Here is a 13,981-nt window from a genome sequence, read left to right as displayed (position 1 = left end):
GGTCATAAAGTTCAGAACCAAGTTATTCATTTAGATATATACTGGAGGAAATCTAATTATCTACAAAGCTCTTCTGTTCCCGCAGATGGCGCTAGTAATTTTTTCACCGGTAGCAGGTAAAAGCGTGACAGAATGTGACCACCACTGGACTTGGCTGCTGCTGCTATAAATGTCTCCACGATGGTGGATCAGCCCACGTGGTTGAGCTGCTATTACTTATGATGGCCAGGTCGCTTCTGAAAAAATAGTTCAGAAGCGTCTCTGTCTCACGTGGTAGTCGCGTGGATTTTTCTCTCCACATTTAGAATCAACGTCACGCATTTAAGAGTATTGGGCTTCTGCGATACATACTTAGGCGATGGTGATGATGGTAATCAGCTACTTTGTTAAGCCCCTGTCATTTGTGATAGCCAGGTCACGTAGCCCAGTGGAGCTTTACCCGGTAAAATAAAAAAGAGTTTAGTTTCAGTAAAAATGAAGTATGCCAAACATCCTCGGTGGTGCGAATGGGCAATATTCGGGCTGCACACCCCTTTTTAACATTTTTACTGCATTCATTTGATTGTTGTTTTTCTTCTCTCGTTCAACTTCTAGAAAAGGAGCGTGGTCACTATGATCAGCCCGACTTGACTGCATCGCCTCTGCTTGAGAATAACACACAACACCATGAGGCTGGGCCATCCACAGGTCAAGGTGAACAGCAAATCCATATTCTTAACATTTTGATCATTTTGAATTGATGGCCAAAAAAACCCTAATAGATACGAATTAAGATTTCAAAATAAAATATGCTGAAGTTATAAAAATGTAACACTTACCGAGCTGCGTGTCCTCAGGCTCCCACTCCTCTCACCAAACAACAACAGCCGCCGTTCGCCACTATAGGGCACCACAGTGGCTAGGAGATGTTAACTCCCTCGCCTGGTGTACAGGAGGTCACTCGCCTGATTTACAGGAGGTCATGGGTTCGATCCCGACACTGACGCCTGCTCTATATTTGGAGCCTGCATGTCTCTCTCCTTGTGGTCGCGTGGATTTTTCTCCTGGTTCTCCGTGTTTCTCCTCTACATTTCGAATCGACGTCACGCATTGAAGACAATTTGGCTGCTGCTATACATATCTACGCGTTAATGATGATGGTAATCAGCCACTTTGTTGAGCTGCTATCATTTGTGATAGCCAGGTCACATAGCTCAGTGGGGCCTTACCTGGTAAGATAAAACATTGTTTCCTTTATCGTAAAAATGAAGTATGCCAAACTTCCTCGGTGTTGTGAACGGACAATATCCGGGCTGCACACCCTTTTTAAACATTTTGCCTACATTAATTTGATTTGTTTTCTTCTCTCGTTCAACCTCTAGACGGGGAGCCGGGTAGCTCTGATCAACAGGACCCGACTGCATCGCCTCTGCTTGAGAATGAAAACTCTGAGGATGGACCTTTTGCAGGTAAAAATGAACAGCAAATCATGCAGAATGACTACAAACAAAACACTGGGCGCCCTGCAAGTACTGATGCGTGTCTTTTTCAAACTCCAAAACGTCTGCATGTACAACACCTTGTTATTACGATCTCATATGGGGAAGTCTGGACACAAACTCCACCCTCTCTCAGTATTTTACGTGGGAGATCATCTCTGCCCTGTACTTTTCCTGGTATTAGACTCTGGATTGCCTTAGTTAATTCCTCAACAGGCGGTGACTACTTCTTCAAGTATTTGCGGCACGGCACACTCAGCAGGGTCATCCCCATTTTACCCCTGATGTCTTCCAGGCTGAAGGATTTCCCCTCCTACACGACCTCACCGAAAAGCTCAAAAATTCTGAAAATATATTCCTGGGGGTCGGAGATCGGATCACCTTTCTTTCCCCTAAGGATAATGAGAGCTGTGGTGATGCAAATTACTTTTTTGATAGAGTTAATGAGTGATTTGTGATCGCGGGCACGGCTCTCCGAACCTCCGAGCGATAAGCCTCCTCATTCTCTGATGGGGGATGCTGTAGCTAGTGAGAGTGGGCCTGTCGTTTTTTCTCAGCCATTCGGAACACCACCTGTGCATCACCCATCTTCTCGGTTGAAATAATATCTGTGTTTATATATCTGAAGTTTATATTTGGGTTCATATATCTGGGTTTATATATCTGTCGGGCTACCTTCAAATATTTGTACATGATATAAGCTGAGCAACCATTGGAAGGACGTTATTAACCAGGGTGGTCGGAAATCTCTGTCATAGTTCCATCCTGTCTGCCGTTTGTGCTGTTGCCGTCCGATTCTCTGAGTTGTGTTGCCCTGTTAGATGCCCTTGTATTAACGGGATAGGGTATCACTAACATGGCCGCTTCAATTCACTAACACAGCTTCTCTCTATCTTCCACCGATCACCTATGCCCACTCCCCTCTCCCCCACCCATTGCCTCTCCCCTGTCTTCTTTCTCTAGCTCCGTCCACTTACCTTTGGGTTGAGCCCACCAAAACCCTTTATAAACTCTTGTCGTCACAGCTCTTTCTCCTATGTCAGCGGTTGTCCTGCTGTATCGGTGCCACCTGATGAAGGTCGCTTGTGTTGTGATCGAAACGTCGTGATTTGTTTTATTTTATTTCTACCCACGTGACTTTACCGAAAGAACCAAAGAGTATATATGAATGCTGTGACGTTAAACCTGCCACCACCTGACACAGCCAATTAGTAAAGGTTGTCACGTAAACAGAACGTGTGATTAGTCACTAGTACAGCACTAGTGTATAGTGTAGTGCACTAGTGTAGTGCACTAGTACAGCACACCGGTTGTGTTGGAGAGCAAATCCACAACATTTACATTCTGAGTACTGTGCCAACTCGATGCGTTTTATTGGAATACCCTCCCAACTCGCTCCCCCAAAACCCAAAGTAAGTGTCCTCAACCATGCACCTAGCCTGGCACGGCCCCAGCAGCAGCAGTAGTAGCGTCCTTCACGAGCCTCCTCCTCCTCCGCAGTGGCGCACCCACCTTGACTTTGACATGTTGCATTTTCCTTTTCCCACCCACCTCGATCCGTCACTCCCACCTCTGGCCGGCATCAAGACGCCTCCGGCTCCGCTGGGCATCTGCTCGACGGAAAGCCGTCAGCCTCAGAGTCCGATGCAGATTCATTGGAATCGCAAACCACGACGCAGCCCGATGGTCCCGATGGAGGACAACACGGAGGGGTCGACCGCGGCGAACAGCCTATGAATAATCCTCAAGATGGCGGTGAGTGGCGTTCAACCACTCGCGTGTAACAACACGCGTGTGTAACGCCTGCGACATGTTAACTACCTCGCCCTGTATGCAGGAGACCGTGGGTTCGATCCCGACCCTGATGCCTGCTGTATATTTGGACGCTAAATGGCTCTCTCCTCGTCGTCGCGTGGATTTTTCACCGGGTCCACCTCCGTTTTTTTCCTACACATTTTGAATGAACATCACCACGCGTTTAGAGGTTTTACCTACTGCAATACATTTCCACGTAATGATGATAAGCCACTTCGTTGAGCTCTCATTTGCGACCAGGTCGCGTCTGAAAATGAGCAACATAGCTGAGTGGGCCTTGCATAATATAGGACTGTTTGGGTTAGATCGCTTAAATATATAAATGTGTCGTTAAACCCGCCACCACCTGACACAGCCAATAAGTAAAGGTTGTCACGTAAACAGAACGTGTGATTAGTCACTAGTACAGCACTAGTGTATAGTGTAGTGTATAGTGTAGTGCACTAGTACAGCACACCAGTTGTGTTGGAGAGCAAATCCACAACATTTCATCAGGCGACAGCAGATTTGTAAAGAAATCCTCCCATTTCGTTCCTTAAATAGAGGGGTAGATTTGATGGCGTCACTTGTGAACCCTTCTTGAGCGACGTGCGGTGGGGGAGGAAGGAACGAAACAGGAGGATTTCTCCACAAATCTGGCTGTCGCCTAATTCAGATGATTGTAATTACTGGTGAAAATTCGTACTCGGATTGTTAATGTTCTGGATTTACTCTCCAACACACCGGTTAGTGCAGTACTAGTAACGAATTGGCATGTTCTGTTTACATGACAAACCTCACTGATTGGCTGTGTCGGATGGTGGCGGGTTTAACGACACATTCATATATTTACGCGATCTAACCCAAAAAAAGCTGTATTGTGGATGATATTGGTCGCGAAAGCCTAATACGTTTTAAACTCGGTAGACCTTACCTGCTAATACAAAAATAGTTTCAAATAGGAAGCGGCGGTGACGTCAACGCGGCATTTGTGCCAGGCTAGGTGAACTTTGATCCTACAACGTGAGCGGGTCAAACGCTCTCGCTGCTGCTGCTGTCATTAGGTGACGGGACAGACCTAGCAGGTAACATGGGTTGACTGAGATGGCTACTGGCAGATGCACCATCACCACCACCGCCTGTGCCCCTTCTGTGCCAACTCGCTGCGTTTTATCCGAATGTCCTCCCAACTCGCCCCCCCCAAACCAAAAGTGAGCATCCTCAACTGTGCACCCAGCCTGGCACGGCCACAGCAGCAGCAGCAGTGTCCTTAACGAGCCTCCTCCTCCTCCGCAGTAGCGCACCCACCTTGACTTTGACATGTTGCATTTTATTTTTCCCACCCACCTTGATCAGTCACTCCCACCTCTGGCCGACGTCAAGACGACTCCGGCTCCGCTGGACGTCTGCTCGATGGAAAGCCATCAGCCTCAGAGTCCGATGCGGATCAAAGGGAATCACAAACCACGACGCAGCCCGGTGGTCCCGATGGAGACCAACGCGGTGCGGCCGACCCTAACGGACATCGTCTGAATGATAATGAATATGTCGGTGAGTGGCGTTCAACCACTCGCGTGTAAAACACGTGTACAATGCCTGCACAATGTTAACTACCTCGCTTGGTATGCAGGAGGCCGTGGGTTCGATCTCAACACTGATGCCTGCTGTATATTTGGAGTCTGGGTGTCTCTCTCACTGTAGTCTTTGGGATACTTTTTCTCCTGGTCTACCTCCCATTTTTCCCTCCACATTTAGAATCAACATCACCAAGCACTTAGAGTATTTGGCTACTGCTGTAATGCGAGCAAGGATTGAGGGGGGGTGGAGTCTGGGTCACGTGGGGAGTGGGTGGAGTTAGGGTCACGTGGGGGGAGAGGATTTAGGGAGAGAACCGGAAGGGGAAGGGGGAGTTGAGACGGAGTGAAACAGGAGGAGGCCACGCTGGGCAAGACGGAGAGTGTGGCGCGGTTGCCACGCGGTGGGAGACATCGACACCGACGGCCATCGGTGTCAGACGAAGAGAGCTAACGGGGCAGTGAGAGGCTAGCTGTGGAAGGGGCAGCAGTGACGCTAGATAGCGGGGCAGCGGTGTGGCTGCAAGGATTGCCTGACGGGGGAGCAGTGAGACTGCATATTGGAGAAGCGGGGAGACTGCATAACGGAGCAGCCGAGGGCTGTGGAGAGATCGTCGAGCGGGACGCGGGCCTGAGCGAGACGCCGTGGTACGGAGATTCTACGAACCCAATAAAGGACAACGGAGATCGACATCTGAGAGAGAGTCCTTTATTACACTGCTATAAATTTACACGTAGCAATGATGAGGATGATAAGCCCCTCCGCTGAGCTATCATTTGTGACCAGGTCGAGTCTGAAAATGAGCGACATAGCTCAGTGGCCCTTGCATATTCGAGGTTTTTTCGGGTTAGACGGCGTAAATATATAAATGTGTTGTTAAACCCACCACCACCTGACACAGCCAATTAGTAAAGTTTGTCACGTAAACAGAACGTGCTGATTAGTCACTAGTACAGCACTAGTATATAGTGTAGTGTATAGTGTAGTGCACTAGTACAGCACATGGGTTGTGTTGGAGAGCAAATCCACAACATTTACAATCTGGGAACCATGACGTTATGCCAGTAATTACAACCAGCTTCATGAAACGACAGCCATATTTGTAGAGAAATACTCCAGTATCTTTCCTTCAATAGAGGGGTAGATTTGATATTTGGAGTCTGCGTGTCTCTCTTACTAGTCGTGGGGATTTTTTTCTCCTGGTCTACCTCCCGTTTTTCCCTCCACATTAAGAATCAACATCACCACGCGTATAGAGGATTTGGCTGCTGCTATAAATGTCCATGTAATGGTGATGAAGATGATAAGCCCCTCCACTGAGCTATCATTTGTGACCAGGTCGCGTCTAAAAATGAGCGACATAGCTCCGTGGCCCTTGCATATTTGAGGTTTGTTTGGGTGAGATTGCATAAATCTATAAATGTGTTGTTAAACCTGCCACCACCCGACACAGCCAATTATTAATGTTTGTCACGTAAACAGAACGTGTGATTAGTCACTAGTACAGCACTAGTGTATAGTATTTAGTGTAGTGCACTAGTAAAGCACATGGGTTGTGTTGGAGAGCAAATCCACAAAATTTACAATCTGGGAACCATGACGTTATGCCAGTAATTACAACCAGCTTCATGAAACGACAGCCATATTTGTGAAGTACTCTTGAAGACGCGTGGACAACGTGGTAAGGCACACGTATTTATTTGCACAATGTCTTACAGCACTGGAGGGATGTATCGGCCCCCTCACCCGTACAACTGGGAATTCACCCCTAGCTAGCCTTCCTAGCCGAGTCCTCCGCTAACGGGCTAGGGGAGGCTGTCTGGCCCGACACTGGTCAGTCGGGCTACGGTACCCGGAATCCCAGAGGTCTAACTCTGGTTCCGGGACCACGCCACTGGCTCCAGCCTGCACTGCCCTTACAAGGGCGGCGTCCCAGGGGGAGTCCAGGGCCTATCTGGCCGGTCTTCTCTCTTCCCTTAACTACACTAAGACTGAGCCCCGAGCTCTCTGGCTCAACCCTTTTTATACCCCCCTAGAGGATCGAAACCCCCCTCACGCCGTCCAGTACGGACGTCGTTGCGGGCACCACCCCGTGTGCTCACGGAGTCCCCGCCCACTGTGTTTGTTATCCGTTAGCCCCTATGCAAACAGCCCTACACAAACAACCCCTCTGTAACAGCCCTACATCACCCCCCCCTGTACAGCTCGCAGCCGTCCCGGCTGCAACAACTTTAATAAAGGCTATTTAACCCCTGGATACCCGCGTGTGCCTTAAAAAAACGTTTTTAACGCTAACATGAAGGAACCAACAGCAACAACGACAACAACAACAACAATGACAACAACAAAACCCACAACCCCGAAGGGAACAATCCGACGCACCCCCCCTGAATAAATACGAATACCGTAAGAGCGACGCATATATACAGGTTAAGCAGGGAACTCGCAGCACACATGCAACACAACAAAAAAATGTGTTAGGAGCTCCCCACCGACGCAGCACCACGCAACCGTACGTAAGAGAGAAGAAGAAAAAAAAAATGTTCGTCCAATGCATTATAAGAGTCTGCGCATTTTTGCGCGTGTCCTTGCTGCAGGCCCGTCACACGGGGCAATCCCAGGTGGCGAACCCGCCGGTGGCGGTTGTTCGTTTTGTATAGAGTCCGCGTCTGACGTCGCGGGAACCTCGGCGTCCCTTGCAGCAGCAGGTGGGTGCGAGCTCGTCAGTCCCGGTGCACCTGTGGGCGGGACAGCCGGCGACGCGTCAGGCGAGGGCAGTGAGGACGGATCCCCTGAGTCGGCCGACCCCCCACATGTTCGGCCATGCGTGTGTGGAGTGGGGCCTCGCACCGCAACGAATGGTTTTAGCCTCGAGGGGTGCACAAACCACCGGCGCTTCCCCCATTTGATGCGGACACACTGAGGCCGCAGAACCTCGACCACTTCCACGGGCCCCCTCCACGGCCGCGCCAGTTTAGGGGATGTTGCGAGCGGTACCTGGGGGCAGTGCAGCCATGCTCTGTCCCCCGGCTTCCACTGCAGCACGTGCGCGCGACCCAGTCTGAGGCGCTCGTTAGCTTTTTGACGCTGTTCCGAATTTAACATGGCAGCATCCCGTGCCTCCGCCAATTTTTCAAGGTTAAATTTGACATGGTCAATTAGTTTAGTTTTTCCTAGTGGTGTGGGGATCTGCAGCTGCGCCCGAATGGGTGGGTCAGGGTCGCGCCCATACATGAGGAAGAATGGCGAAAATCCCGTTGCAGCATGGGGGGCCAATCTGTATGCTGCCAAGACCCCTTGGATTTTCAAGTCCCAATCCGTCTGTGAGTCCGAAACCTGCTGTGATAGCATAGACGAGATGGTACGATGCAACCGCTCGACCATCCCGTCAGTTTGCGGGTGATAGGGGGAAGTACGAACCTTTTTCGTTCCTAGGAGCTCACAAACCTGTTGGAGGAGTTTTCCGGAAAAATTTCTACCCTGGTCGGTCAGCAGCCGTTCCGGGGCACCTTTGTCCATGACATAGCCTTGGACAAAGGCGTCGACGATGGCTGCTGCCGACTGATTGGCCAGGGGCCAGGCCATAGGCCAGCGCGTAAAATACTCGACCCCGGTTAACAAGTATCTGTTTCCCCTAGGGGTGGCGGGGAATGGGCCCAGAATATCCAGCGCGACAAGTTCGTTTACTCTGGAGACCCTGATAGACTGCAAGGGCGGGTTAGATTCTCGCGCTGGTGGTTTCCGCTGTGCACACCTCGGGCATGAAGCCAACAGATCAGGGACATCCCTTGTCATTCCTTGCCAAAAGAAATCACGCTGGAGCAAGGCGAGGGTCTTTTGGGTACCCAGGTGGAGGAGGCGCTCATGAGCAGCCCACACCACCCTACCCCGTAAGCCCGAAGGGACCACCAGCCGGTGTCGGTGGGATTTCCCGTCCCAGTGCAACAGCAACCCCGCGTGCATTTCCCATGCGTCGGCATCACCCGATCCCCGCCCTGCCTCCCCGGCGCGACGACGCAACGCGAGGAGGGAGGTATCCTCCATCTGGAGGCGCCCCCATTCCTGGATGTGCAACCCCAACAGGGAATCTTTCCCTTGTTGTTCAATGGAACTCAGAACAACTGTCCCGCCGTCGGCGGCGGCCGCAAGGCCCGGAACCGACACGTCCCCTGCTGGTTTGCAACGTCCCGACCCCAGGAGGCACGCGCATTCCGGGGTGGTTGGTATGCGCGACAGAGCGTCCGCGTTGGTGTGGCGAACGCCCTTACGGTACGTGGTATCAAAGTCAAAATCCTGGAGGATCTCCAACCATCGGGACAATTGTCCCGATGGTTGTTGAACTCGCAGGGCGTACTGCAGTGCCGCATGATCTGTGCGGACGGTGAAACGCCGACCGTACAGATATGGGCGATATTGTTGGACGAAATAAACGATTGCCAACAGTTCTCTGCGGGTAACACAATATCTTTGCTCTGCTTGAGACAACACCCGACTGCCGTACGCAACCACCCGTTCGACGCCGTCAACCACCTGGGAAAGCACGCCCCCAATACCCGTGTTGCTCGCATCGGTGTCGAGCAAGAACGGCTTTGAAAAATCAGGGTAGATCAGGGGAGGAGCTTTAACCAAGGCGTCCCGAAGGGAGCAAAAAGCAGCCTCCTCCTCTTGGCCCCAGTGGAACCGAACCCCCTTTGATGTTAATGCATGTAGGGGTTTGGCAATTGTTGCAAAGTCGGCGACGAACCGTCTGTAATATGACGCGAAGCCGACGAAACTCCTGACCTCCCCCACCGTGGTGGGAGTCGGCCAGGAGCTGACACACTGCGTTTTGGCGGGATCGGTAGCAATACCCGAGCGCCCTACGATGTGGCCCAAATAACGCACGGAATCGCGTAATAAATGACACTTTTGGGGCTTGAACTTCAAATTAGCAGCCCGCATCTTTAGGAAAACCGCCCGCAACCTCTGGAGATGTTCGTCAAAAGTTTTAGCGAAGACAATAACATCATCCAAATAAATCAGGCACGACTCCCATTGCAATCCAGCCAAAACCAATTCCATCAAACGTTGGAAGGTTGCCGGCGCTGAATGTAAGCCCATCGGCAACCGGTTGAATTGGAACAGGCCGTGCGGTGTACGGAAAGCAGTTTTGGGTTTTGATTCATCGTCCAGAGGAAGCTGCCAGAATCCCGAAAGTAAATCCAGCGTGGAGAAGAATCGCGCTCCCGCCAAGGCGTCCAGCGATTCGTCCATCCGTGGGAGCGGGTATGCGTCGGCAACCGAGATTTTGTTAAGGCGCCGAAAATCAACGCAAAACCGCAACGAGCCGTCCTGCTTCTTAACCAGGACGATCGGCGCTCCCCAAGGGCTGGTAAAGGGAGAAATAATGTCGGCGGCTAACATGTCATCCACAGCCAATTTGACATGGTCCTTTTCGGCGGGACTTAGCCGAAACGGATTTTGGCGAATTGGCGCGCTGTCACCCGTGTCAATATGGTGACGCAGCAGATTTGTGCAACCCAAATCGTATTTATTCCGACTAAAAACGTCGGAAAATTCCTGCAGTAGCGATCTAAGCTGTTGGCGCTCTGAATTCGACAGGTCCGTCGATCCCGCACAAAGCGCGTCGAGCCACCCGTCATCGCTGTCCGAATGTGGGTGCAGTCGGGTGGCGGTGCCGACCTGATTCGCAACCGGTTCCTCGCAGGGCATCGGCGTCGCGTGCGCAAGCACCGTCCCTCGAGGAACCACAACAGGTTGCGATCCCACATTGAGGACCGCGATGAAAGGATCCCCATCTCCCCTCACAACGGTCAGGGCCGGACGCAAATGCGGCCCACTAACCCCGGCCCTAGACGGTCCTAACAGTATTCCCTGGGCCCCGACACCCTCCGCGAAGGGCCGACGAAGTTTTAGGGGTACCAACATCTGAGCCCCCGGCGGCACACGAACGGTTTCGATGACGGACGCAGGTATAGTTACGCACGCCTTCCGAATCACAGAAGGGGAGGGTAAAAATGCCATGCGCCGTCCCGACGGGAGCTCAATGCATCCCTGGTCTATTAAAATACGGATCGGCATTCTACCCAAGAAGTCCGTCCCCAGCAGGCACGGAACCGCCAGCGAGGAGGAAACAAAAATCGGGCCTGATAATTTGATATCCCCGATACAAATTTGCGCTCGAATTTGCCCAATAACACCCAGGGAGCCCCCATTCGCCGCGTAGAATGGGACATCAACTGGTAGCAAGGGACGGCTTTTGACAGGCAAAATGTTGTAAATCAAATCGGAAATAATGGTCGCCGATGCCCCCGTGTCAACCAGGATGCGTACCTCGACCCCGTCAATAAGTCCCACGACGGCCGACGACCCCGACAACGCGATGGGCCAACGCGGACCACTGCCCGGGCTCGATTCGAGTCCCCACAGTGGTACGCGCCGGCCCGTCGCGCTGCGACGTCGTCCCCCCATTCGTTACGATGCGAGAGTGTGCGACAGGTGTGTGTGTTGGCCGAACATGTGTGGTGTCGCGACTCGCCGGATCATGTTGATGAAGCTTGGGAGGAGGAGGAGGCCCGGCGTCCTGGCGAGGCGTCGTCCCACGCTGTCGAGGAGAGCGGCACCCCGAGGCGACATGGCCCCGGACGCCGCAGTTAAAGCAGCGCGGAAGCGGCGGCGGCGATGACTGGCGGCCGAAGCGGCTCGACCCATCCCGGGCCAGCCGCGCTCCCGTCCCCTGCTGTCGACGATGGTTGACGGCGAAGACCTCCTCCGCCGGAAGGGTGGCTGCCGCCACCGCATGCCCAGCCGCTGCCCTGCTGGCCTTCCTCCGCTGCGACAGCAAGTGTGCGTGGAGGAGTCGCGCCGCTTGTAGAGAAGTCATCTCAGAATCCTCCTGTGCCACGACGGCGATGTCCAGGTCGTCTGCTAGCAGGAGGATTTTCTCGGTTACCATGGCGTCGACCCCGTCCTCGTCCATGCGAGGAAAGGCTGTCTTGGCCAATGCCAGGAGGCTTGTCCTGTAAGCCAGCGGCGACTCCTTCGCGCCCCGCTGGCGATCGTAGAACTGCTGCCTACACTCCGCGGAAGGCCCGTAGACTCCGGCCAGCAGCTGCAGCGCCATCGGCAGCGTAGAGCGCCTTTCCTTCGGCGCCGATGTTAGGGCGGCAAGCGCGTCGCCGTCAAGGAGCGCCGGCAGGGCGCTGAGAGCTTCAGCGTCTGTCCATTTGGCCATTTCTTGGTGGGCGAGGAAGCGTCTTTGAAAGCCGCCCCAGTCGCCCTCTGCGCCCACGAATTCTTTAAGCGGGGGCAGCCTTTGGTGCAGCGCAGCGGTTGCCGTGGAGTCCCGTGGGCTGCTGTCTCCCCGACTCGGCTGTGTCTCGGCGCGAACGGCAGATGGTATCGCCTGTCGCAGCCTTGATGACGCGCCCTCCTCCGTCGTAGATGCGGCAGCCCCAGCACGGCTGATGTCGGACCCCAGGTTGAGGTTGGCCACGCCCCTAGCGGTCGCCGCGTCGATGGCGGGAAATTCAAAATTTGAATCTTCCGAAATGGCGGGAAGGCGCTCTGGACGCCGGCTCCCCTCGCCCCGCGGTAGACCACCAGCCCCCAGCCGTGTGATGTTCTCGAGCGTAGCGGCAGCGGCGTAGAGCAGTTCCGCCAGCCTCTCGTGAGCCAGCCTCAGGTCGTCTGTCCGCTGCTCTTCTTCATGGCGACGCTCCGGTAAGAACGCGTCTTGCCCCGGCTGCACGTTATCTTGTTGAGCCATCTCGGGCTCGACAATTTCGGCGGCGTCTTCCGTTTGCTGTTCCCTGGCTCGAGCTGATTGGCGCGTGTCCATGTTCTTAGTTCTTCTGACGCCAGATGAAGTACTCTTGAAGACGCGTGGACAACGTGGTAAGGCACACGTATTTATTTGCACAATGTCTTACAGCACTGGAGGGATGTATCGGCCCCCTCACCCGTACAACTGGGAATTCACCCCTAGCTAGCCTTCCTAGCCGAGTCCTCCGCTAACGGGCTAGGGGAGGCTGTCTGGCCCGACACTGGTCAGTCGGGCTACGGTACCCGGAATCCCAGAGGTCTAACTCTGGTTCCGGGACCACGCCACTGGCTCCAGCCTGCACTGCCCTTACAAGGGCGGCGTCCCAGGGGGAGTCCAGGGCCTATCTGGCCGGTCTTCTCTCTTCCCTTAACTACACTAAGACTGAGCCCCGAGCTCTCTGGCTCAACCCTTTTTATACCCCCCTAGAGGATCGAAACCCCCCTCACGCCGTCCAGTACGGACGTCGTTGCGAGCACCACCCCGTGTGCTCACGGAGTCCCCGCCCACTGTGTTTGTTATCCGTTAGCCCCTATGCAAACAGCCCTACACAAACAACCCCTCTGTAACAGCCCTACATTTGTAGAGAAATACTCCAGTATCGTTCCTTCAATAGAGGGGTAGATTTGATTACGTCACTTGTGAACCCTTCTTGTGTGAAGTGCGGGGGGAGGATGAAGGAACGAAACAGGAGGATTTCTCCACAAATCTGGCTGTCGCCTGATGAAGCTAGTTGTAATTACTGTCGAAAAGTCATACTCAGAATGTAAATTTTTGGATTTACTCTCCAACACACCGGCTAGTGCAGTACTAGTAATGAATTGGCACGTTCTTTTTACCTGACAAACCTCAATGATTGGCTGTTGTCGGATGGTGGTGGGTTTAACGACACATTCATATATGTACGCGATCTAACCCCAAAAAGCTATACAGTGACCCCTCGTTTATCGCGGTTAATGGGGACCGGAACCCCCCGCGATAAGTGAAAATCCGCGAAGTAGGATTGGCCCCCCTAGGAATTTCCGTATATGTGTGTGTGGTTACCAGAATGTTTAAAATATGTATATTTATACTTTATATATATTACTTAAATCTATTTAATTATAAAACCTTAATATTATACATTCACTCACTCACATATATTTTACTTAAATCTATTTAATTATAAAACCTTAATATTATACAGTACATTCACTCTCTCTCTCATACGATACGTATTATGGTGTTCTACACTCACCAGTTAATTTCGAACACAACACTAAGATACGCGAGACACAGTTGACAGCGTGAACGAGAGTGGCGAGATACAACA

At 52.5% G+C, this 13,981-nt stretch overlaps 1 protein-coding gene across 4 annotated transcripts in view; it reads left to right on the top strand.

Annotated features, from left to right (window-relative positions):
* Window positions 1–13,981, top strand: part of LOC133359535 (uncharacterized) — a 68,556-nt gene that overhangs the window by 17,949 nt on the left and 36,626 nt on the right. For 3 of the 4 annotated variants that reach the window (XM_061577966.1, XM_061577964.1, XM_061577965.1), the window contains exons 7-10: window positions 595–693; window positions 1,362–1,448; window positions 3,066–3,233; window positions 4,629–4,823. In XM_061577966.1, the coding sequence (XP_061433950.1) occupies window positions 595–693; window positions 1,362–1,448; window positions 3,066–3,233; window positions 4,629–4,823 (549 nt within the window). The remainder of the gene's footprint in view (window positions 1–594; window positions 694–1,361; window positions 1,449–3,065; window positions 3,234–4,628; window positions 4,824–13,981) is intronic. The other variant, XM_061577967.1, reaches the window with a different exon arrangement.

The sequence above is a fragment of the Lethenteron reissneri genome, chromosome 65 (genome assembly GCF_015708825.2).
Source record: "Lethenteron reissneri isolate LAM-NWPU_2019-01 chromosome 65, ASM1570882v1, whole genome shotgun sequence".
Taxonomy (NCBI): domain Eukaryota; kingdom Metazoa; phylum Chordata; class Hyperoartia; order Petromyzontiformes; family Petromyzontidae; genus Lethenteron; species Lethenteron reissneri.
Note: the sequence above shows the minus strand (reverse complement) of the source record. Positions and strands in the feature narration are given on the sequence as shown.